Source organism: Mustela putorius, unplaced genomic scaffold (assembly GCF_011764305.1).
Source record: "Mustela putorius furo isolate JIRA1106 unplaced genomic scaffold, ASM1176430v1.1 tig00003899_pilon_pilon_pilon, whole genome shotgun sequence".
NCBI lineage: Eukaryota > Metazoa > Chordata > Mammalia > Carnivora > Mustelidae > Mustela > Mustela putorius.
The window spans coordinates 1,559,799-1,585,590 of record NW_025422048.1 but is presented as its reverse complement, the minus strand read 5'-3'; the positions used below and the strand labels follow the sequence as shown (position 1 = coordinate 1,585,590).

At 56.9% G+C, this 25,792-nt stretch overlaps 1 protein-coding gene across 3 annotated transcripts; it reads right to left on the bottom strand.

Moving 5' to 3' along the window:
* Positions 1 to 1,485: 1,485 nt before the first annotated feature.
* On the bottom strand, positions 1,486 to 12,431 carry CCNQ (cyclin Q). Of its 3 annotated transcripts, XM_045068006.1 has the most exons (6): positions 12,175 to 12,295; positions 11,211 to 11,452; positions 9,369 to 9,552; positions 7,709 to 7,841; positions 5,479 to 5,706; positions 1,486 to 2,027 (listed from the first exon to the last, which is right to left on the bottom strand). In XM_045068006.1, the coding sequence occupies exons 3-6, from the start codon at positions 9,536 to 9,538 to the stop codon at positions 1,938 to 1,940; spliced, it is 621 nt and encodes a 206-aa protein (XP_044923941.1). In that variant the 5' UTR covers positions 9,539 to 9,552; positions 11,211 to 11,452; positions 12,175 to 12,295; the 3' UTR covers positions 1,486 to 1,937. The 3 variants fall into 3 exon arrangements, with proteins under 3 accessions (XP_044923941.1, XP_044923939.1, XP_044923940.1); XM_045068004.1 differs by lacking the exon at positions 11,211 to 11,452 and having other exon boundaries at positions 12,175 to 12,431; XM_045068005.1 differs by lacking the exon at positions 11,211 to 11,452 and having other exon boundaries at positions 1,486 to 1,967; positions 12,175 to 12,431.
* Between the last annotated feature and the right edge of the window lie 13,361 nt (positions 12,432 to 25,792).

Sequence of the window (25,792 nt, the reverse complement as noted above, 5' to 3'; positions counted from 1 at the left end):
TTTGGTCCAACCTGCTCTATATACAAAGTGGGAAACTGAGTCCCACAGAAAGAAAAGAAGGGGCCTGCTATGCAGTCATCATAAAAGGAAACCTAGAGCTACGGGATCTCCAGAGCCTGCCCCAAACCCCAGACCAGAGCCTTCGGAGCCAAGTTTTCCCGGGTCGGAAACAGGGCCCTCAAGACGGGGGCGGGGATGTTCACCAAATCCCAAGAGAGCCAGCCATCTTCCCTTCTTTCTGGTAAGTCCTGGGACAGGGGTGGGGAGCAAACAGACGGGAACAAGAGCAGATGGAGAAAACTCTCCAGAGGCTTCTCCCATACCCTCCATCCAGCCCTCCCACCAGGGCAGGGCGCTCTGCTTCCTGAGAGCTGAGCAAATGACCTCGCATCAAGTGTGTGGGGGCCGGCTGCCTCTCTGGAGGCTCAACCTTAAGAGAGCCGAAGAAATGGAAGCTTCTGTAAGAGCCTGTGATCTGGTCAGGGGAGAGAAGACAGAGAATCCAAAAATGAAACATCTGTTGCCCTATTCCATTCAGACCAGCAACAGGCACTGGCCAAGGGCAGCGCCGGGTCAGGGCCTGGACGGGCGAGGCTGGGGTCCAGGGGTCGACGCCTGGGCCCAGCCTGTGGGGAGGAAGCGCACGAGGCAGACGAGGTCCTCTTTAAACAGCAGAAGACAGAAAGGAGCAGTGAGAGCGAGAGCTGCTCCCAGAGAGAGGCCTAACTCCTCGCCACCCGCTCCGCACTCAGAGCCCCGGCTCCGAGCACCAGCCTTGTCCTCAGAGAGCTCCCGGTTGTGCTAGGCGGACAGATATGGAAAGCACACAGTAGAAGAGTGCACATTTACTCCGATCTCTCATCCTGAAGACAAAGAAGACGGTTGCTAAACTCAAGCAAGCCCTGCTGCCTGACTTGTGACTGGTATGGGACACCTCCGTGTGTCTCCTCCACTGGAGATGAGCATTCGGTGGCAGCCGGCTGGACCCCAGCATTCCGGCCAGCTCCCACAACCACCTAGGCTGCTCTGTTTCTCTAAAGCACCCAAAAGCCAGGTCTTCTGGAAGAACTGCCCTTTGAGTGGGTCAGGAGTGTGGCGTGGCTCTCCATGTTCTCCAGGCTCTCCGTCCAGGCTCCCTGGCATCACACTTAAGAAAAAACTATCAAGTACTTTCTAGTTACATTTTGGTCAGGTCTGGGTTTGGGGAACCCAAGTGATGCTCCCCAGACCCTCTCTCCAAAACTGATGCTCGCTCACTGAATGGGACGGGCGCCAAGTTCTGCAGATGTCCCTGTGGCGGAGTGAGGACATGGGGACTCCTTCGGGAACGTCACCAGGATATGAGCACACACTTGGGACACCAGGGCCTCAGAAAGCAGTGGAGGCACAAGGGGCACTTCCATCCAGGGAGAGCACTTCTGGGGAAACCAAGGCTGGAGAGCCCCCAGAGCAGCCTGGGCCACAGAGCAAAGACAGGGCGTCTCCGACGATTTGTATCATCTTTTATTATACAAAATAAAATTCCATCTGTGTTGCACATTCATACTTCCTATAAATCTGGCTTTAAAAAATCCCCAAGGGTACAGTCTCGTCTGTTCTTTGATTTTGCTTCCAATGACGTCACACCTCAACTGCAGTCACCGTCCTCTCAAAGGACAGAAGCAGACACGGATGCCTGGGGGGCCCTTCCCCTGGTGCACCCCGGCCTGCCCGCAGGAGGCACAGTGCCCATCACCGTCTGGACCACAGCTGCCGGGGACAGTCAGCATGAGAATCAGAGTGGCAGCAGGTCATCGCCTTCACCAGCCCGTCTCCAGCAGCACAAAACCAGTCCCCCCAGCTGGTCTTCTGGGGACCAGCCGTCACAGCGACGTGGTGATGCCGTCCCCAGGCAGCCGAGCATCCCGGGCTTCTTTGGGCAGGCCTGGACCAGGGCCTTAGGGGATCTCTGTGTCCATGGTATAAATCTGAATGAGATCAGACACAATGTTATCAATGATTGGCTTGGTAAGGTCGTCACTAAACACCTAGAAAGGAGAAGGAAAACAGGTTCCGATTAGACTCCCTCTGTGAGAAACAAGGTAGGTACCCGCCACTAATCGCCAAACCGCACTGCACAGGGGATGGCACAGAGGCTTGGCGATCAGAGATGACGGCAGCTCTCCATGAAGCCCGTCCGCTGCCAGCCTTGCTGACCACAAAGCAGAGACCACTCCAGATGGAAAAGGCCTCAGGGATCATCTGCCCAGACAGGACAGGGGGCTGGTGACAGAGCTGGGCCAGGGGTTCATTTCCAGAAGTAAACAGGCTAAACCACTGAACTGCACTCCACGCCGGGCCGGCCCTGGAGCACACTTGCACCTGTTCCACAGCCTAGACCAGCCAGGCTCCTGACTGCGTTGCGGAGCTTATAGAATCATCAGGTGAACCCCTACGGGCCCAAACCAAGAGGGGTGGGCAGCTCAGGGAGAACACTACATGTTCCCAAGGAAGTTCTGGTCCCTGCCCAGCCCCAGGGAAAGGACCTCTGGCCCCTGGGATGTCCTGCCCCATGAGAGGGTCTCAGTCCCCCTGGGGCGGAGCTGGGCCACACCTCTTAGCTTCACCTCCGGGGAGGGGGCAGGAGGGCAGAGATGAGCATCCGAGGTCAGCCAAACAGGAGCTCCAGGCCCATGGGACCGACCCCACACTCAAGTCCCCTGACAGCACCGCTCAGGAAGGCTTCCCTGGTGGCGGGGCCCGGGGCAGGTTGTCACCCCAGGCCGCAGGAAAAAGGGCCCGGCCCATGCCCCCGCCGGCCAGGGGCCCGGCAGCTCCCGCCTGGTCTGTCCCGGCCCTCGCCCTACGCTCCTTGCATCCTTGCCGACTCCAACTGGGCGCTTCCACTGTCACTGACCACAATGGCCGTGACCAGGAGCCGCTGAACGGCTCTTCTGAGTTCTGCGAGCCCTCCTAGTGAAGCATCGAGCCTGCGGGTGCTCTCGGGGACCCCTGATGACACGGGAAATAAAAAGCAAAACAAGGAGATCTTGGTTAGATGCTGTGGCCTCTTGGGCCCAGGGGTTGCTGCCTGGGGAACCAAGGTACCAGTAGGGTCAAGACCTTGGGTCAAGCCAGGGCAAAAACTAGACGTGAGCCCACCCTCCCACAGCCACCAAAGAAATCCGGGGCCCTCCATAAGCTACTGCCACAGGTAGGGAACTGTGGCCCGAAAATCCCAAACCCTGGCCATGAAGATCGGCCCTCCTGCCCCAGACTCTAAGTGGAAACTCAATGCTTCCCAAAATACGGGCTTGGGCTTGCTTGCCAAGGTTCACTCCTTATGTGTTCCTGGGGACCTCAAGCCAAGAAAAGACTTAAAAAGTAGTCCCAGGCCAAAAGGTGGAAGCAATCCGAGAGTCCACCCTGGAGGAATGCAGTCACAGCATGGCCCATCCGTACCATGGAACAGTGCTCAGCCTCCAGAAGGACAGACATTCTGACCCCTGCTCCAGAGTCAGTGCCTCGTCCACCCGGAGGCCCCACACAGCTTGGCACAAAGGCCTGCCCCTCTCACCCTCGAGTACCCGCAGGCTTCTCCTCCCACGGCTCCTGACCAGTAAGGCAAAGCCGCAGCCCCCGGGAGACAAGGGACAACAGAGAGGTGGTTGCTGCAGGGAGTGGCGAGCACGGAGGAAAAGTATCTCCCAACTCAGACATCAGCACCCAGGGCCAGGCGGGCGGGCAGACGCTGTGGCGGGGGCGGGGGGGGGGGGTGAGGGAGGCGTCATCCAGAGCCATTTCTCATAAGGCAACTGGTCCTTGCACATCACAAGCCCAAAAGGCCCCCCGATTCTGGATGCTCCTGGTGCATATGGCCTTCCCAGTCTTAACAATCACTTGTAAGCCGGTGCCGCCCAGAAAGCAGGCCTGCGGTGGCTGCCTGTGATGGCTGCCTACGGTGGCTGCCTCCCAGCACCTCACCTGCTGAGGGCAGGGAGTGGGAGGCAGAGGCGGTGAGGGGGTGACCAGGGTCGCTCAGGAGCAGGGGAAAGGAAAGGAGAGCAGAAAGGCAGACACACAGAGGAGAGCCGGACGATGGGAAAGAGGGATGAGATCGCAGATCCAAGCAGCCAAGCTGGCAGGGGCTGCCATGCCCCCAACACGCCCCCGGAGAGCAGGGCCGGGACACTATGGTCACACGATCTGGAAGTCCCCGAGAAACCCCAGCACGGAGCACTACTTTCCGTCTACGCAGACCCCTTTCAACCCCATGCTGTCAGAGCACGTGAGTCTCACCTGAGACCAGGGCCACAGACGTGTCTGCTCAAAGACACACGAGCACCCACTATGTGCCGGGTCTAGACACAGGGCCTCGGGCGGCTGATAAAGCAGACAAGATGCCTGACCTCCTGGCGCTTGCTACCTTGGGTAGCTGCAGGGCTTGGACAGACAGCGAAGGCTAAGAGAACGAACTGCGGGAGGAGCCGGGTCTCCACAGAGGGCCCGCGGCGGGAGGACACCGGGAAAGGAGCTCCACCATGGGAGCCACGAGCTGCAGGAAGGGCGGGGGTGCCAGGAGCATACCTAGGAGGGCCCCCCTCTCTTCGGGAAACAGAGGAAACCTTTTAGAAGACTTCTGGCCACTGGTGGCTGGCCGCGGAGGGAGGGCGCCCAAGGAGGAGAAACCCTCAGGGACCGCGGGCCGCGCTCGCAGAGACCCTCCTCCAGGGCCAGGCCAGACTACGAGGTGTTGTTACACGAAAGGATGAGCAAACTAGACTCAGGTCTAGCAGGGGGAAGGGAAAACCAAAAATGGTCTCAAAATTCCGCTGTGAGACACTGGGGCCTCCTCAGGGAAGCTCGAGGGCAGCCCTTCCCCCAGACTCGTGCTCTACCAACCGTGCTGGGGGCTCAGCAGGTCCGGGGGAAGCCGGCCCAGCTCGTGACCTTCAGCCTCGCCATCCGCCATCTAGCCACCCACCCGCCGGTCTGTCTTCTGTCACCCATCTGTCTGTCCGCCCCTCCAGCCTTCTGCCGGCTCCCGACCCATCTACCGTCTGTCTGTCTGTCTGTCCATGTCGAACCCATCTTTTCAGAGGATCCCCTGTACGTCTTCTGGTGTGAATCCAAGTTTATGAAACCTCAGATCTGGGACAAGCTCCCGCTCAATTCAACAGAAGTGCTTGGCTGAACAGCAGGGGCTGATCCCCACCCTGGGACACTCGGTAAGGTCTGGAGACATCTCTGATGGTCACGACTGGGGCGTCTACCGGGCTGCACAGAATGGTGTCGCCATGGAAAACGATCCAGCCCCAGACGTCCATGGTGCCAAGGGGGAGAGCCCCTGCCTTAGACAATCATGACAGGGAGTGTTCAAGCTTCAGTATTGCTAAGCAGCCCGTATCTTCCTTCCTGGACAGTGCCTACAAAGAAACATGGACGAGTCCTCGGGCGAAGGAAAGGGGGACACACCAGCAGACTGAGCGGTCACCTCACCTGCCACCACGGCTTCTCGGCCTCGGCCTCGGCGGGCACCTCCACCCCATAGGCCTGCAGGGCCAGGTGGAGCACTGCCACGGCTATGTGCTGAGCCCGGAACCGGAGGCACAGCCCCCCGTGGTAGCTGTCCCGCAGCAGGGCCCAGGCAGTCACGGAAATGGGGGTCCGCTGCCAGCTGTAACGGTTCAGCCAGTTCTTGAGGGAAATCAGGTAGTGGAGCAGGTACTGCAAAGACACACCAGTCAGCCAATGGGCCTTTGGGGCTCCAGCCCCCAGGACACCTGACTCCTTGCTGGGAGGCACTGTGCCCCCACCCCACCGCCCACCAGCCGCTCTGCCCCTAAGCTGTTTCGATAGGAATAAAACACAAACCAGATCGAGTCGTCTCTCTGTTCAAGCCCTCCAACAGCTCCCTGGGTCCCTTAGAAAAAAAGTCCCAGTGCCTTCCACTGGCCTCCAAGCCCTGCGCCACCCTGCCTTCCCACCACGTTTAAACAGGCCAAGCTCGCTAACCCCTCCGGCCTTGGCATTCATGGCTCCCTCTGCCCGAAATAGTCTCTCCCTCCGGCCCCGGGCCCGGGTGCCCACCCACGCTCAACTCCTGGCCCAGCTCCTGGAACTTGCGCGAGCCTCTCGCAATGGCCACCCCTACCACAGTCCCTCTCCGTCACCTGGCCCTGCTCTAGCCGCCGTCAGAAACCATTCTGCGTATCCCCTTGCCCAACTCAACATTCCAAAGAGAATGCGGCGCCCGTGTGCCCAGCCTCAGGCCAGGGGCTGCCGGGGGACAGGACGCCTGCTTTCCGGACTAAGACTGGTGACCATGCTTTCCGGGAGTGCTGGGCTGCAGACTCAGAATAGCTTTTCAGCTCAGCTATCTGTCCCCGCTCTGGGAAGAGAGCCGCTTTGCTGAACCACCCGACCTACAAACACGCGGACGAGCCCACTGCACAGGCCTGAACACACACGCATGCGACCCCAGCCTGCCAGGAAGGGGGGGCTCATCGGCTCCCGGAGACCCCGTCCCGACCTGACGTGCGCGGAAGGGCGCTAGGCTCGGGCAACACTGAACCCCACTCCCCCACCCGACAGCCCCCCTGGCAGGTGCTATTCCTCCCCAGACCCGGAGCCCAGCCGGCTCCTGCCTTCCCCTGCATCAGGCGACCGACCAACCGACTGGCCGGAAACACGACTATTTTAAATCTCTACCGGGGTTTCCGGGATTAGAAAGGCCATCTAGAAGGCCGGGGTGAGACTGTAAGGAGCTGTGGTGATGGGAGTTGCTCTGTAGTTCAGCTGTGGCCGCGGATATATGCAGGGGCACATGGAATGAAATTGTGCAAGCGACCACCCAGCCACCCCGAGAGTCCCCAGCAGGGCAATGGGGCTGCCCCAGTGCTGACACCCCTGCCGGCACATTGGAGTTCTGCGGAATGTTTCCACCCGGGAAGGCTGCACAGAGTGTCCATTTTGGGCAGGATCTCTGCGCTATTCCCTCCGACTGCCTGCACACCTACAATCACCGCAGTGCAAGTCTCAATTCAAAACAAAATGAAATCCTGTCCCCAACCCATGTCCCAACCCCCTTGTCCCAACCCCTACATCCTGCCCTGCAGGCCACCCTCCCAAGCTGCCCACATGGGGGCCTGGAGCCCCCAAAGTGTCACATCCAAGTGCTCCGAGGGTCTCACATATCCCTTCTGCTGCTGTCAGAACCCGTTCTACTGGGGCTTCCGCGCTCCTAGCGGTTAAAAGTGCGCCCGCCTAACTCTGTAACTCTCTGACTCAGCTCTTCTCGTGGGTCTCGAAGCACAGCTGGGCGGCATGTGAGCTCTGAGGCAAGAGGAGCAGCTCTTGGGGACACGAACCCTGGGGCATCACGAAAGCAGCCCTGCTTCCCCGTGGCTCCGCTGAGCACACGATCTGCGTGGGGTCACGGGACCAGCAAGGGCTGCAGAGTAACACGGGTCCCAGCTCGTGGCCTCAGCCAAGTGGGCCAAAAGGCAGAAGCCGAAATGAGAGCTGCCGGAGGAAACCCGGGGAGTGGGGACAGGAGGGGCCGCACAAACCAGTCACAGCACTCAGGCAGGAGCCCCAGTGTCTGGCTGCGACTCTGCTCTTCCTCTCGTGGCCCACATGTTCGGGAGCGTTCGGTGGGGGCAGTCTTGGGATAAGGAACGAAAAGTCTCATAAACGGTTGCCACTCCCCCCCCCCCCCGGCAGGTACCTTGTGCGGGTGCTGGAAGGAGACTTGGAAACGCAGGACCCTCAGCATGAGGAGCTCGCACTGCACTATGCTGTCCCGAAGAGCCCAGAAGCGGGAGTCCAGCTCCAGCGGCTCGCCGCCCGGGTGGAAATACCTGCATGGAGAGACAGTGGCGTTCGCGGCGGCTGGGGAGGTGCCCCCAGGGAGGCCCCCAAATCCCCTAGTGTCCAGACCCAAACCCCAGGGCTCTGCCGTGGATGGGGCTGGTTCTACAGACGGGTTTAGAAGTCACTCTGCATCTACGGGCCTAGGACAGAGGACAAAAACAGCAACCAGCAGAGCAAAGAAGCCGGCTTCTAGTTTCAGCCCTCACGGGCTGTCCCGTATCACTCAGCAACATGCCCAGCGTAAAGACGAGCTCTTTGTGACTGCTCCAGGAGAACCGGAGGCTCTAACACCCTGAACTGATCACGCTTCCCCGTCAGCTGGGATCAGACGCGGGGTTTACCGCCCGGGATGGCTGCGCCCAGGACTCCTACTCTGGGCCCAAGGAAGGTCCTAAAATGTGTCATGGGGTCGCTATACACAGAAGAAGAAATGTAGTTCAGCTTTATGTTCCCAGACTGTCTTTCCTTTGTTCCAGATCCTTCTGTCCTTATTTACGCCATATGTATCCCACCTACGCATGATCACCGAGATGTAAGAGAACAGGATTCACACTCAAGTGATCAAAATTCTCTGCCAATGACTCAGCTTTCCTAGTTTCTCGATCCTTCTGCAACTTCCCCACAGAACCCCACCCAGGTGTTCATGTCTGATTAGCGGTCCGGACAATTTCCCCTCTACCAGTCCCCCCCGCCGGGGACCTGGCGATTACAGGTGGGCTCCTCCGGCCCTCCCTTGGTTCCCTCTCCAGTTTCTCTCTTAGGCTTTCATGGTACACTATGAACCTGTCATGCTTAGGGGGCAGAGAGGGCTCTTTCTGTTACCTGTTGATTAAAAGAGAAGCAGCACAGAACAGTTTACTTTCCTAATGATTAGTTTCTAGAAAGGTTACGCCATACTGCTAGTCAGTAACTTTTCACAAACTGCTGGGCCCCCTGGGTCTCAGTGCAGCCTGGTCGGACCCCCATATCCTTCCCCAGTAGGAACACAGCTGCTTGGACCCACGGGGGCTGCCCACAGAGCACCATTCCCACACCAGGCAAGAGATGCTTGTTAGCGATTCTGACTTGGTTTCCCACACCATCGTAATAAAATAATTGCCCAACTGGGTCCACACCCTCCCCTGCCTGGGAAGGTCCTACGGGTCCCACAGAACACAACTGGTTCTATCCATCCTGCCCAAAACTCTAGAAGAATCTTGACACATCTCTCCAATCTCCCTATGTTCTAGCCATGCTCCCCTCCCCAGGACCCCAGCTCCCTTACACTCTTTCGGGCCTTTGAGACATCCCTTAACCCAGCCCCAGCTTCTCGTCCACTCACCCCATTTGTGACACAGGAACGCCACCTGCCTTTGCTGCCAGCGCTTCTCACCTGGCTCAGGACCACCCTGGTGCTCCCTTCTGAGCTTGACCGCTGTCACTGGAGGTCGGGGCTCAGCGGGACCCTTCTCTGCCCTCCCACTTGGGTGAACACCAGTGAGTCCTCCCACAGGGCCTGGCCCGGAAGCTGTTACCTGTTGGACACATTGATGATGTCCCGAGTGCGCAGGTGCTGTTCCTCCACTTTGCCGGCCAAATAAAGGGAAGACATGGCGACCAAGTAGGGGTCATAGGTGTCCAGGTTGATCTCGCAGAAGAACTTATGGTAAATGGTACAAGCAGTGGCGATGGGAATGGACTGCATCCCTAGCTTGACTCCTACCAAGAGAAAGCAGGTGGGAGAGGAGCTCAGGCCGGGCTCATCCTCTGCCGGAGCAGGGCTGCAGCTGCGGGGTGGGGCCCTGAGGGCGTATAGTCCTGCTCAGACCAGGACCAGACTCAGGACCAGGAGCCCGGAGCCCGGCTGGCCGCGGCTGCTGGGTCTTGCACTGGGTCCTCTATCTGAGAGGTTTCAAGCGAGGCCTCTCTGATTCTATGGGGCTGACAAGCCGCTAGGGTTCGTGCTCCAATGCAGGTCCCCTCCAGCAGCACTGCAGACCCCACAGTTCTGTCAAGCCCTCCCAGTCACACCTGGCATGTCAGCCTCTGCACAACATTCTGGAAAGAACCACACACTGTTGTGTGTCTGTTTCTGCCTCAGAAACCATTTAACCAGAAGTCACCCTCACTCCCACAGCTCACGGAACAAAAATCCTGCCAAGATGACAGCAGGGGAAAGGCCTCTGAGCATCGAACAGACCCCAGGGTTACAACTGAAGATTATACTCAGCCCCGGTTTCCTTGCCTGCAGGTTGGAAAGGGCAAGGAAAACAAGCAGGGTGACTGCCAAAGGCAACTGCAGGCAGAGCAGGAAAAAAGCAAAACCTACGGCCCCCAGCAGATACCAGGCAAGAAGAGCGACACACAGAAAAGGGAACAACTCAAAAACCAGAACACATGGTGGTTTGATTTAGGGGATAAAGCCCACGGCCCAGCCCACCCCATCTCAGCTCTGGACGGCTCCTAGGGAAATCCCTGCACTAGGCAACAGAACCCATATAAATTCACAGTAACCAGGGTTAACAAGAGAAGGTTAAATGACATCCAACAGACTGAAAGAAGGTGGGGGACAACCAACAGTCATTAAGATTACAGTCAATAGGGGCGCCTGGGTGGCCCAGTGGGTTAAAGCCTCTGCTGTCAGCTTAGGTCATGATCCCAGAATCCTGGGATGGAGCATCGGCTCCCTACTCAGCAGGGAGCCTGCTTCCCCCTCTCTCTCTGCCTGCCTCTCTTCCTACTTGTGATCTCTGTCAAATAAATAAATAAAATCTTAAAAAAAAAAAAAGAAAAAAAAGATTACAGTCAATATCCTCTCCCCACCATGCCTTAGTTCCCTGGGGCTACTGCAGTGAATTACCACAAATGACACGTACTGTTTCTCTTACAGTCCTTATGGTCAGAAGTCTGAAATGGGTCTTACGGGGCTAAATTCAAGGTGTGGACAGGGTGGGTTCCTTCTGGAGCCTCCAGGGGAGAATGCTTCCTTGCCCTTCCTAGCTTCCAGGCATCCTGCAGTCTTTGCTTGTGGCCCCTGCCCCCCTTGTCAAAGTCAGGGGGAGCATCTTCTAACTCTGCTTCCCTCACTCCACGGCCTTCCACTCTGCCAGTCACTCCTACCTCTAAGGATGTGATAGGTGAGATTATCCTGGGCCCAGTGAATAAACTAGGGTAGTTTCCCCATATCAAGATGCTAATCCCAGCTGCAAAATCTCCTTTGCTGCATGGGAGCATGCAGTCATGGGGTCAGAGAGTCACAGGGTCACAGGTTCGGGGGATTAGGATGAGGCCACCTTTGGAGGACACGTGTTTGGCCCCACACGGAGAGCAGGGGCATACGCAACACATTTTATAAAGAAGTCCTTGGAGAGCGGTACCTGAAGGAGCTTTTAGCACGTCAAGGTTTAAACTTCAGTTACATAGGCAGTTCCTACACGAGACTCTTCAGTCCCGAGACGTCAGATACGGAGTCATAGCTGCACATGACCCTCCAAGCCCTGTTTCATGTAGCAAGTCCTCAAAGGGCAGCAGGCTGCCCTGGTTTACACGGACCCTCCAAGCGGATGCATGGCAGCCTGTGGGAGGCCACGCCATCCTTCTTCGGACCTCGTGCAACTTCCTGGAAATTAAATGTACACATCCCTGGGCTTAATGGTCCTGCATCATTTCCCCCGGACGGCTGACTTGGACTTGAAAGCCGACTCGCCCGAAGCCCGCTGGCACAGACTGTGCACAAAGTAACAAAGATCAAAAGTAACCGGCCGCCCCCAGCAGATACTATTGCCAGAGAGAGATACAGTGTTTCCACGGGATCCGATTCGCTTCATTGTCTCGCCTTGGAAGCAGGGGCACCCAACACCTCCGTGAACACAGCCTGGAAAGGGTTTTCAGAACCGGAGCGGCACTCCACCTGGGTCCTCGCTGGGACGGGACCTCGCCGACAGGGCCCGTCACGAGCCTCACCAACGGCGGCCCCCGAAAGGCTCCACGAGACCAAGGGCGCAGGGAGACAGATGTGCCTGCAGGCGCGAGGGCGGGGGGGGGGGGGGGACAGCAAGCCGCGGGCGCTGGGATTCGACCACCTGGTCGCTCGCGCCAGCCCCTGTCCACGTCCTCTCCTTGGGCCCGCGCGCCCGTCCGCGAGGTGGCAGTGACCGTGTGTGTCCTCCTCGCAGCTCAAAGCCTGGCACACAGGGCGCGGCGGGCAGCAGGCGCCTGCACCCCTGAGCCGGGCCTCTCCCCGCCCCCACCCTGTCCAGCCGCGCCCGCCGCCCGTCCTGCGCGTCCCCTGCTCCGGGAAGGGGGTTCCCGCAAGGCCGGGCCTCTCCCCAGCGCGGTTACCTGCCTCCATGATGAACCTCGTCACTCGGAAGTGCACCCTCGCCTCGGGTGCCGGCCGCCCCTCGGCACCCCGCGCCGTGCACCCCACTCCGCAACTGTCCAGGCCAACGGCCTCCATGAGGCCCCGCCCCGCGGCCCCGGACCCCCCGCCGGAAGGAAAAGGGGCCCCAGCGCGCGGCCACCGGCTCCGGGGGTCCTCGCGGCGGGCGCGGCCAGCCGCCCAGCCCCGCCGCCCCGCCGCCCCGCCCCAGCCCGCGCCGCCCCGCCTCCCAGCTCCCTGCCCGGGGTTGGCGGGCGGCGGCGGCGGCGGGGGGGGGGGGGGCGGGGGGCGAAGGACTCCGCGGCTCCGCGCAGGCGCCGGCGCCGGCGCAGACGCGGACGCGGCCGGGCGGCGGCTGGCTGGCGGCCGACCTGCCCCCGAACGGCGCGCGCCCCGCCCTTGAGAACCGCCGGCGCGTCCCTGGGGGGCTTCCGCCCGCCCCCCCCGAGAGCCGCCGGTCCGGTGCCCCGCGGCCGGAACTGGCTGGGCTGCGTCGCGAGGTCGCGGGCACCCCCACTCGGACGTCGCTCCAGGCTGCGGGCCCAGCGGTGCTTTAGGACTGGGACGGCCGGTGGGGAGTGCCAGGCCCCCGGGCGAGGGGCGCTTGCTTGTGAGCGGTCTGCGACTCCCGGCGGGAGAAATCCCGTGGCTCAGTACCCGCGTTCGCATCTGCCACGTCTGCAGACAGGTGGACGAGCCCCGGAGGACATGTGCGAAGAGCGAGTGCGTTGTGGGGTCCTGCCTCTGGGATTTTCTTCTGCATCCCTTGGTTATCTGGCTTGTGCTCACCTTCCCAGGCTGACGCACACTAGGAGCTTAAATGAATGAATGTTGTTGAATATCCAGCTCACGATGCCATCGCACGCTTCGTCCGTGCGTTTTCCACAAGCAGGGTATCCCACGTCGGGCATTAGGGATATAGAGCACCAGAGGGACTCCCAAACTAACGACCCAGTCATCCGGGTCATTCCGGTATCATCCGATGGTGGCTATGATTTGAGAGAGCTGGGAACTTTGAGAGGAAAAGGCCACTGCTCCCAAGCTCATCCGCCACGGTGACTGGACCCGGGTGAGGGTCCCGAAGGCTCTACCTCCTGACCCACCCGGGACAACCTTGTCTCCTTCCTCCACTCCCCCATCCCTCTCCCAAACCAACCCCCCCCCCAAGTCTTTTTCTCTACGCCAGCCATGGTGGTTGGCTTCCTGTGCCCACTGTAACAAAACAAGGAAGCGAGGGACTGAAAACAACAGGAACTCATCCTCCCACAGCTCTGGAGGCCGGAAGTCTAACATCCAAGTGTCCGCAGGGCCACGCTCTCTGCAGGGGACAATGCTTCCTTGCCTGTTCCAGCTGCTGGTGGCCCCAGGTGTTCCTCGGCTCATGGCCATGTCACTGCAGGCCTCTGCTGTCACATGGCCTTCTCTTCTGTGTGTCTCTGAGTCTCCCCTGTTACTTGCCTCTGCATTTAGAGCCAGTGAGGAAATTCAGGGTGATCTCAGCGTGCACCCTTCACTTGATCACATCTGGCAAAGACCCTTCGCTGATCCCAGCTTCCAGGGATCACAACCTAGGGGCCCCGAGTCCGGCCCGGAACACCAGCCACCAGCCAGAGCGAGCCTCCTAAAATGTAAGCCTGATGGGCTCAGTGCTGCCTCCCATCTCCCAGAACCCCTTACACTCAGGAGAAGGCTGAGGCCTTAGCCTAACATGCCAGTTCTCAGGGCGTCACCCTGTCAACTGACAAGCCGCAGATCCCACCACTGTGCCACTCCTGGCAACAGGAGTGCAACTCCTTGGAAGTTATAACCCCCCGCCTAACGGTCTTCACACAAGCTCTGCCCAGTGAAGGGAATCCTGCCCCAAACCCCTCTCCCCAACTCCCTCTGTCTGAGGCAAGGCCCAGGCACTCTGGGCTGAGTACCTGTGCGTGTGTGGGTGTGTGTGTGCGTGCTTGCCCACATGTACCCATGTGCACATGTGTAAAGGGACTCGGGGCCCCAAGGCCCCTGTGCTGCTAACACCTGTCATGCCTTGAGCACTCTGTCACTGCTGTCCCCCAGCCGAGGCTGAAACCCAGACCACCCAGAGCACCAGCCTAAAGGGGCACACCACACGCACACCCCTCCCCACACTCACATGCAAATGTACACACACATCAGGCAATCCCCCCCACCACATGCACACACATGCACACGCACAAGTTGTCTCATCCACTCTTCCCTCCGGGCCCTGGCCCAGTGGTCTGCCTGTCACCTCTCCACCCCCTGTGTTTGCCGGTTAAACAGCACAGCTTGAATCCCCCCACACACACCTTTTGTAGTGTGAAGAATCTGGGCTCAGCAAGTAACAGGCGCCCATGAACGTGAGTCAAGGGAATGACTTAATGAACACATTAATTTTTAAAACCCTGGGTCACAGGGCACCCTCCCAGCAAACAGCCTGGACACGGTGGTTGACAAATGAATAATTCACTAGCCACCAGTGGGAGCCAGCAAACCTCTCTCCTCTCCCACCATCAAGCCACACCCACGGCATGGGCCCTCCCTTCCTGTCACCCCTCCCAAAGGTGGCATCCCCACTGCCCCCCCCACCGCCCCCACCGCCCCCCCCACCGCCCCCAACCATCCCCTGACCTTGCCCGGGGATTATCTCCAGGCCCTGTACAGAGAAGATGATCAATACAGGAGGGGCGGACAATCCTATCGGAAGAGGATTCTATGGTATTTGCCAAGGTCGCCTTATCTAACCTTTACTGGGCGCCTCCGCACTGAGTCCAGCCTGGCCTCCTCCTCACCTAATGAGCGAGGGAGTGAGCCGGACTCAGGCCGAAGCTCAAAGGATGAAGCAGAGAATGGGGAGGGGCCTTCAGGGTACAGAGGAAAGGCTGCGCCCAGGCAGGGCCACTGGAAAGCCTGACTGCTCTTCAAGGACAGGGGAGGATTTCCAAAGTGCTCACCCTGCCCACCTCCTCCCCAGTGGCCTTCGCCCTAGGGTGGTCATGAGGAGCCCCTTCATCCAAGTCCAGTCCTGTTGCAGGTCCTTGGAACCTGAGAACCTCACTCCACTGTCACTCCTCCTTCCCCACCTCTCCCCAGCTCTCCACAAACACCTTCTGGGCCTCCGATCTCTCCCCACTGGCTGTCCCAACCGCCTCCCTCAGAATCCACCTTCCCATTTCCCCTGCCCTCTGCCCCCCAACCCTTCTCGACTAGACCGCTGTGAAGCCACATGTGTCCTGAACTCCACAGCCTGCTGCCTGCCCGGCCCTTGCCCCCCGCGCCCGGCCCCCGCTGGGTGAACCTGTCCCCCTCCTACACCGCCCTCATCGTAGCCCACTCGGGCTACTAGAGCAAAACACCACAGGCTAGGTGACAGAGAGACAACAGACATCTCTTTCTCAAATGTCAGGAGGCTGGAAATCCAAGATCAGAGTGTCAGCATGGGTGGGCTCTGGTGAGAACCCTCTCACGGTTTGCAGAAAGCAAGTTCTCACTGTGCCTCACGCGGTGGACCGGGCACATGAGCTCTCCGGGGTCTCTCTGACAAGGGTACTGGCTCCATTCCCGAGGCTCCGCCCTCAGGACCTGATCAGGTGGCCCCACCCAAAGCATCAGGGTCACGCCCGGTGAGCTCGGAGGAGGGGCACGTTCAAATTTGGGGTGGGAGGTCAATCCTGTTTCTGAAGAGTGACCACGACATGCTCCTTCCTGCCCCAAGCACCTTCCTTTGGAGGATTCCTCACCCCCACTCTCCTGGCCCCCTGCCTCCTTCACTGCATGAGTGGGGCTCGGGCCTGGTGCTGGGATGAAGCAGACAGGGTCTCCCTTCTGGAGCCTTGCCCTCCTCCCCCATCCCACATGCTCCAGACAAAGCCACCTTTGTGAAACCAAAGCCTGACTGGGGCCCTGCCTTCGCTGAGCCTGCCAGAGCCACACTACCTGGACAGCGCTCTGTTTACTGGGCGGGTCAGGGCTCCGTCTTACTAAAGAAGGTGGGAGTTGCCGGACCAGTGGAGACACTGTGGGGATTATAGCTTTTGGTTAATCTACTACTACCTGAGATGATTTCCTTTTTCAAAGTTTTGAGTAAAAACAAGCTCAGTAAAGAGAAAGATTGAGCAAGCTCTGAACACCCCCGGGGGCTTGCGTGTGACTGAGGCGGACCTCTGCAGTGTTGCAAGTCGGTGCAAGGGTTGGAAAACCCACCCGGCGCTAGATATGCACGGACAGGCGCTACAAATCCAGAGACAGAATGTAGATCCGTGGGTGCCAGCGGCTGGCTGGGGGCTGGGCAAGTGATGGAAGTGGCTGCTCAAAGGGAAGTGATCAGAATGTTCTGGAACTGGATTGTGGTGAGAGTTGCACAACTCTGTGAACATATTAAAAACCATTGCACTAGACAGTTTCAATGGGTGGGTTTTATGGTGTGTGAATTATATCTCAATAAAGCTGCAATTAAAAAAAAGGTCATGGACAATTGTGCCATCAAGGACAAACCCCCCATGGGGAGAAGGGATTTCATAAAGAAGAGCCAGAAGACTGGCCAGTAGAGTCAGGGGGCAAAACAGCACTGGTGGAGGGACCACGAGCCGTTTACGTAGCCGGGGAGTTCTTCAGAGCGCTAAGGCTCCACGTGGACAACTCACAAATCCATGGAGCAAAAGCTGAGAAGCCAGCGGGACAGCGACAGCGGGACAGCGACAGCGGGACAGCTGCAGCGAGGCTGGCAACGCTGTGCTAGAGAAAGGCCTGGGCCGTCTGGGTCTCGAGAAGACAGGGAGAACTCCTCAGCTGCGTAAATAGCTCTGCGGGGAAAGCTTGAGCGGACTGCTGGAGATGCGGGACACCCGGTCTAGGGGTGCGGGTGGAGAGCCCCGCTCTAATTCTGCACACTGAAGGCCCTCCTGCCAGACTGGAGGTTGATGGGGACATCCTGACCCACATCCGTCTCATGGGTGGCCTCCCTGACCTGTGGGCCACTTGAAGACAGAAGCAGGGACTACAGTGATGGGCCACAAGCCCGGGGATGCCTGGGGCCACCAGAAGCTAGGAGACGGAGGAGGATCCTCTCCTAGAGCCTCCGGAGGGAGGACAGCCCTCCAGACACCTTGGTTTCAGATGTGTGGCCTCCAGAAGCATGAGAGAAGAGCTATCTGTTGTTAAAGCCACCCAGTTTGTGGTCATTTTTTAATGGCAGCTGCAGGAACCTCATGGGGGGGGGGGTGTCAGAGAGCGGGTGGTTGAGACGTCCCCTGATGTCTGCTAATAAACTCGAGACTGTGGAGAACAGGGAAGCCACTCATAACCCTGTGGAAGGGAAGAAGGCCTGGGGAGGCATAATTCATCCCAGGGCACGGAGAAATAAAACAGAGGGAAAGAATGCAGATGAAGAAATCCAATCCAAGAAGGTCGGGTGGCTTCTCAAGGTCACCCCGTGCAGGGATGTCCTTCCAAATGTGGGGCTTTTAGCTCCTGGCACAGTGATTATTATTACTCCTCATTATCCCAAATGCCCCCCACCAAGGTTGGCAAGTGAAGTCCTCACCAGTTTTGTTGTCTGTGCCAGCCCCTCCTGCCTGCGTACTATGTCATCAGACCCCACACCTCTCGAACTCTAGCCCTCTTGCTGTATTCCCCAGACCCTCTCGGGGTTACTGCGCACAGAGCCTTTCCTGCGGCTGGGATCACCGAGGCATGCGGCCAGAACCACCGCCTTCCTCACTCTCCACCTGGCTTCCCCACTCCCATATCTTTGGCCATGGGACCAGCACGACCGAGACTTTCAACCATGTGCCCACCATCATTTGGCCAACTCCGTCTCCAGGTTCAAAGTCCACAGGGAGACTCTGATTGGATGAGCCTAGTTAATGAACACTTGCTCTGAAACAGGAAGCCACCTTTGGTCCCCGGGGGGCAGTCCAGTGTATGTACTGGTTCCTGTGGAGGGGACTGTGTGAAACAAATCAGTCCAGGAGCCCAGGGACATCCATTTGGCAGGACCGCTCCACGAGCTCCATGAGCGCCTGAGTCCTTCGCTTCGTGCACCCCTTCCTTAAACCTAGAAGAGGACCCAGCAAAGGACAACTGGAGTCAGTCAGAGATCTTGGGCCTGCTGCGTGCTTACTGGGCAAGGAAGTCAAGTCCTCAGCTCTTGGCAGGCAGTGGATAGAGAAAGTCTTAATGGCTACATGAAGAAGTAGTTGTGGAAATCCCTTATCTACAGATACAGAGGCAGCTACTGAAAGAGTTACACTGTTAAGAAAAGGCAACCAAATGATAACTAAAGAGAAAGAGTGTCTGCTGTGGAGAGGGGGCGATAAAACTCTCTATTCACAGATGACACAATCGTGTATAAAGAAAAGCCAAATAAATCCACAAAAAAAAAAAAAAACTGTCAGAGCTAATAAACAAGTTCAGCAAAATTGCTGAATTCTAGGCCAATATACAAAAACTCCCTGTATTTCTGTACACTATGAGGGAACAATCCAGAATGAAATTAACAGTTCTATTTATAATGGCATCAAAAAGAAAAAAATACCCAGGAATAAGCATCACAAAAGAAGGGCAAGTCTTGTACAACCGTATACTATTGAAAGACATTAAAGATCTGTGTAAATAAAAACACATCTCTTATTTATGGATCAAAAGACCTATTGTTGGGGCGCCTGGGTGGCTCGGTGGGTTAAGCCGCTGCCTTCGGCTCAGGTCATGATCTCGGGGTCCTGGGATCGAGTCCCGCATTGGGCTCTCTGCTCAGCAGGGAGCGTGCTTCCTTCTCTCTCTCTCTGCCTGCCTCTCAGTGTACTTGTAATTTCTCTCTGTCAAATAAATAAATAAAATCTTAAAAAAAAAAAGACCTATTGTTACAATGACAATACTTTCCAAAATGATCTACAAGTTCCACACTATCCCTATCAAAATTCCAGCTGGCTTTTTCTTTCTTTCTTTTCTTTTCTTTTTTTTTTTTTTTTTTTTGGAGAAATTGACAAGCCAATCCTAAAATTCGTATGGGAATTCAAGGGACCCAGAATAGCTAAGACAATCTTCAAAAAGAACAAAGTGGGAGGACTCACACTTCCTGATTTTAAAACTTACCACAAAGCTACAGGAATCAAGACTGTGCAATACTGGCACGAAGACAGACACACAGATCAATGGAATAGAATTGAGAGCCCAGAAATAAACCCATACTGCTATGGCCAACTGAGTTTCAACAAGACTGGCAAGATAGCTACATGCAAATGAATGAAGTTGGACCACCCCCACCCCCCGGCACCCCACACCATATACAAAAATTAACTCGAAATGGATTGTAAATCTAAATGTAGGAGTTCAAACTTTTTGGAAGCCCCGGTGGCTCAGTCATTAAGCATGTGCCTTCGGTTCAGGTCCTGATCCCAGGGGCCTGGGATGGAGTCCCACGTTGGGCTCCTTGCTCAGCAGGGAGCCTGCTTCTGCCTCTGCCTGCTGTTCTCCCTGCTTGTTCTCTCTCCCTTGCTCGCTCACTCTCTGGCAAATAAATAAATAAAATCTTTAAAAAAAAAAAAGACAGTTGAAACTATAGAACTCCTTTTAAAAAAAAAAAACAAAAACAAAACCTAGGCATAAATCTTCATGACCTTGAATGAGGCAATGGTTTCCTAACTGTGGTACCAATAATACAAGCAACATAGTAAAAAAATAAATTGGAATAAACAGCTCTGTGATGCAAAAGACACCACCGAAAAAGTGAAGAGACGATCCATAAAATGGAAGAACTTAATCTGCAAATCATGTAGCCAATAAGTGACTTGTACCTAGAATATATAAAGAACCATTACAACTCAATAAGAAAAACACAAATTACCCAACTAAAAGGGGCAACAGGTCTGAACAGACACTTCTCTGAAGACCGTCCACCATGTGCCATGAGTTTATGAAAAAATGCTCAGCATCCCTGGACATTAGGGAAATGCAAATCAAAATCACAAGATACTACTTCCTACCCACGAAGGTACCTATAACTACAAGGACTACTGACAAAGAACAACAGGAAGAATAACGAATGTCGTCAAGGACATGGAGAAGTTGGCACCTCGCTCATTGCTGGTGGGAATGTAAATGGTGCCGTCACTACAGATAAGTTTGGCAGGTCCTCAAAAAGTTAAATATAGAGTTATCATATGGCACAGCAATTTCACTCCTAAGTATACACCCAAGAGAAATGAAAGCATATGGCCACACAAAATCTTACCCATGAGTGCTTATAGCAGATTTATTCATGACCGCTAAAAAGTGAAAAGAACCCATATGTCTGTCAATAGATGCTCGAACACGCACAGGGCAGTGCCTCCAGACGGTGGAGTACTATTCGGTCGTGAAAAGGAGAGAAGCATGAACAGACGCTACAACACAGATGAACTCTGGAAACATTATACTTGGTCAAAGAAGCCAAACACCAAAGGTCACGCACTGTATGATTCCATTTGTCGGAAAGGCCAGAAAAGGCAAATCCATAGAGGCAGAAAGGGGAGTCCTGTCACCACTGGGGGAAGCTGGGAGAAGGGTCCACACAGGGCCCTCTACTGTCTTTGGAACTTCCCGTGACTCTATAATAATTTCGAGACAAAACCAAAACAACAAAAATGTCAAGTGGGCCGGCTCTCATCTAGAGGCTCCCGAAGATTCTGCATTCAGGTTGTTGGCAGAACCTAGCTCCTTGAGGCCTCTCAGTCTTCCAGCCAGCAGTGGTGGCTGGCATTCTTCTCACTATCTTTGACTCTTTCTGACTCCCGTCTGGTCTCAACTGCGAAAGTTCAGCGTGTCAGGGTTCCTGTGACGACATCGCGCCCAGCCTGTAATCTAGGCTAATAGTCTTATATTCGGGTCAGCTGGGTTAGTAGCCTTAATTACCCCTACAAAGTCCCCTTGGCCATGCAACGTGACGTATTCACAGGCATAACATCAGAGGGCAAAGGTCACAAGGGCCAAAAGTATGCCTCCCTCAAGTGGATTGTTTAAAGCCATTGAGTTGTATAGTGACAGCTGGTAGCTCCCCGCGCTGAGCACAGTATAGCGCACAGAGATGCTGACCCACTGCATTGTACGCAGGAAACTAATGTGTCACGTTGTGTGCCGGCGATACTGAAATTAAAAAATAAATAAATAAAATAAAGATTTTCAAAAGAAGTACATGAAAGAATGCTATTTGGGATGTGAGCCCCCAGAATGGGTGAGGAGTCGGATGTTGGGAAGGAGGAAGGGGGCATCAAAGAGTTGTTCCCAGTTTGGGGCAACCCAAGGGGAAAGGCCCGGGCAGACAAGGAGAGAAAGTGGAGTCACCCAAGAGAGCGGGACAGGAGGAGAACGGCTGGGTAGGGTCCAGCTGTGACCCCCTCCTGGGGTGCTTTCCTCACCCTGCGATTTTCTCCTCGCACCCAGCTTCGGAGGGCCAGACTCTCATCTGTCTCCTTCACCTCCAAAGACCTCCCTCCTAGGTCAAAGCTGGAAGGAATCCCAGTTGAGTCGAGGTGGCAGCCCGCCCCTCCGAGCCCCGTGTGCTGGCTGAAGCCTACCACTAGGGGGCAGAGGAGTCTACACCAAAAGCCATACGACTGGCGTGTGTGCGGGTGCGTGCGGACCTGTGTCCGCGCTCTTGAGCTCGAGCTCCTCGCTGGGTGGAAGGGACTCAGCTCAACTCAGCTCACTCCTCCACCACGTCAGAGCTTGAGTCCCCTCTGCTGACAGCCCCGAGAGCAGTCTCTTAGTATAGAGAGAGATCGGTGAGGGGGAGCCCAGCGGGCTCCGTCCCACCCCAGTGACCTCCAAAGCACCAATCTTCCTCTCCTCTGCCTGAAGAAGGGATCTAAGTGTGGGTAGAAATTGAGTCTTGTGGCAGCACCAACAGCCTAGAAGGTGGGGCCAGGAGTTTTGTCCCCTTCAGAGAAAGAAGGGGAGCGTGTCACTTATCCAGCCCCCTCGAACTCAGCCCCAGCGGCCTGGATGCCAGCTCTCCAGAATTGAAATTCACAGCAAAATGCAGAACTAGTGAATAACTGGGCTCAGGTCCCAGAAATAGGCTGCCCTTTCTGCGGGGTGACGGGAAGATCCTCCCAGCTTCCCGTTGCCATGGTTTCCACTCTGCTACCAGGCAGCGGCTCGTTGGAAGCCATTTCCTGCGACGGGGATGCTGGCGCAGCTGCCAGTGGCCACGAGAGCGGGGTGGGGACAACCCTGGTCCCAGACATCCTCCCAGGCAGAGAGTCAATGTCGGGGCATCACATACTCCTTGAGCACACCGATCGAGAGGCCTTGAAGAGAGACAGCACGGGAAAAAAAAATTTAAAAATGTTAAAGTTAACATGCGCTCTGGCAGAATGAGCGCTGGTTTGGGCAGAGGACACGCGTCCTGGGGACAGGGGAGCCCATGGGCTCTTCAGGCCGGAGAAACATAGCAAGAGGGGAGAGCCCTTAGGTCACTTTACCCACAGTAGAGTGTCTTGGGGTGCCCAGCCTGCACAGCGCAACAGACTGAGGTCCACCTCTGTTAATGCTCTGACATTTGGAGTCGGGAAATTGCTAATAGGTCTGAGCCAGGGCCCCCAAGGGCTGCAGCTCCCCCGCTGAGCCAAGCCTGTTTTCCAAGGGCCCAGGCATGTCCACCCCAGGCAGCCTGACACCCTCCCAGAAGAGCGGACAAAGATCTGAGCCCCTCTGGTCCCCAGACCCACAGGGGGCCCCATGCTGACTCAGGGACCCTCTCACCTCTGCCCCAGTTTGTCCTGGGACCACAGCCCCGTGACTTTCTGCTACACTGAATGTCTCCCCACCCTGCCAACCACTCCCCCCAGCCTCAGTTACAAGAAATGTCTCCTGGGGCTGCAGGTCATCCTGGCTTGGCTTTTGGAAAATAGAGAGTCCTTTGGACGTGTGGCCCGAATTGCTCCCAGGCCTCCATCCTGGCTGCCTTCTGGGAGAGGCCCCTGGCCCTCTAGGCTGCAAGGCTCCTTCCTGCTCCGCCCCGGGGCAGCCCCAGCTTGGCAGAACAGGGCACGCAGACTCCCCACAACAGGGGTTGCACCCGGGCCTGCAGCCCTACCCCTCCCCCGGCACTTCCAGGGACCCCACCAACCATTCCAGACCTTTCCACAGGCACAGCTGGGGACTGGCGTTGTTCAGCTAGCCAGGTGCGTCTGGCACCTCCCCCCGACCCCCCATTCCTTCACCCCTGACCATTAACTTCTCTGGTTCTTTTGGGTGATTAAAATTCAGCCCAGATTCACATCCTATTCAAAACCCCCCTCCCCATCCCCAGGACTGGAATGGACCAGAACAGAGACAGGGTGCTCTGACTTCCCCTTCCCTCCCAACCCCCAACCCTCCTGGGCTGAGGCAGGCAAGGCCTTGTCTCCAGCCCAAGGTCAAAGGGGGGAGGGCACTCCGTCTTCACCTGCGGCTCCTGCCAAGGGGGTCCCAGGGTGGGCTCAGCCCCCTCTTTGCTAAGGATTCTTTAATGCTGGCAAGCCCTGTCCTCTTCAGGCCCCAGCCATGTCCCCAGCCCCCACCCCAGGTGAGTGTCCCCTGCGAGGACAACTGCCCCAGCAGCCCTCCCAGTCTCAGCCCCCCGACCCCAGGCTTCCTGCCCGCAGGGTGGAGTGGAGCCGGGGTACGCGTGCCCCATCCTCTCCTTGCCAGCGCACACCCTCAGTGGCTCATGGCCCAGCCGGCGGCTCCTCCAGCAAGCCTCCAGCGTCCAGAAACCCCCACGGGCAGATGCAGGCACTCACCCATGAGTCCAGTGTGCACCCCATTCCCGGGGCCGCAAGCCCAGCTCCCCCTGGAATTTTTGCTCCCCATACCCCACTTCCTGCTTGGAAGGCAGCCCGGAAGCGGGTCTTCGAAGACAGCAAAGGGCCCTTCTCCTTAGGTGACACTCTGAACCTCGTCCTCATTGGGTTAGGGATCACCCTCCCCCCATCAAGCCATCAGGAACTTCTGTGGGAAGGACAGCAGAGGAGGTCTTGCCCCATAAAGATGGTGGAGGCTCATGGCAAGTGAGAGCTTGAGGAAGGCTACCAGGGTAGAGTAGTAAAGGAAGAGAAGGATCTAGAGACCACAGGAAGGCAGCCAGGGCGGCAGTGGAAGCTCCCCAGAGGCTGGAGAGAAGCTCCCCCACCCCTTCACCCCCCAACTCCGCCCTGACCCAAGCCCACCCCCCCCCCCGCCCCCGGCCTTCGGGTTCATCCAAGGGGCTCTGTATCTGTATCCTGGGCCTTATTTTTTCCAACTTTTTGGCATTTTAAGGATTTAAAAAAAAAAAAAAAACCAGAGGAGGAAAACCAAGCATTCCTCTCAGGGCAGCTCACTTTAATCTGTTTCTCCGGCAGTTAAAGTGGACCCCCAGGCCTCCACGGTGAGCAGGAAATGGACGAACTCCTCCTCTGAAGGACACACCGTTCGTGCCCCGTTTACAGAGGAGGAGCAGGCTGGTGTGACTTGTCCCGGTCAAGGGCCAGTAACAGCAGAGTCATCGGGTCCAGAGGCCAGGAGAAGCCAGGAAGATAGATACCCGGCGAGCACGTTTGGCCCCCACAAGGACTCTTTTGCTTTTTGGTATAAAGATCTTTTCCTTTGTTTTGTTCTCGCCTAAGTCTGTTGTATTAACATATTGTACGGTTTGTGATTCACAGTCCTGTTTTCTTTGCGAGCTTGACTAGCTGTCCCACTTCTCCCTTCAGTGGGCAAAGCTGGTGGCGTGGTAGCTGGGGGTGGTCTTGTGGGGCCGTGGCAGGGCTGCAGCCAGTGCCCCCCCCCAATGTGGCCGGTGCTCCAGGGCACAGCCAGAGGGAGGCCACGCTGAGTCCCGGGGCTACTGGGCAGCTCTAGAAAACCCCGCAGTGCGGAGACACTTTTGCCGCTGGACGTGCAACTTGGGTCAGGAGAGCGGGGACGCCCTGACCCAGCGGCAAAGCCACCCTTAGAAACACACCACAGAGATAGAAGAGCCCTTGGTGAATCGGTTTGAAGTGCTGCATTTTTAATTGGGCAAATTGATCATTAAAGGACTGCTTAAGCTGCACTTACCTTTAGAATAAGAGGCAAAAATAAATGCCTTCATTTGAATTCCGAATCCCAGCTTGGAGGTGACCAGGTAATTAGACCAACTGGTCACGAGGCAAACTGGCTGTGGGTGGCCTGGATGGGAAGCGGATCCGGTTGCGGAGGTAACCTTGAGTCTTCTCTCCTCCAGGAGTGGGGGTGCTGGGCCTTGCTGAAGAGTGTGGGGGGGGTTGCAGCATGAATATTCCTTGCACTTGACCCCAGAGGCCCAGGCAGAGAGGCCGCTCTGGGGCTGGAACAGGACCCGGAAAGCGGGAGCTGGTTAGTTATGGAGTCAGGATGGGGGCAGGAGGCCTCCAGCCCCCGAGGCGAGGCTGGGGCGATCAGCAGCTGGGAAGCATTTGAGGTGCCCCTGCTGTCAGCTGCCCTGCCGTGACCCAGACCGAGGGTCAGAGCACTTGGCCCGCACCCCCAGACTGAGGCACCAGAGCCCGAGGGCTATTTCAGGTCTCTGCACGTAATGCGGCCGAACTCTCCGGG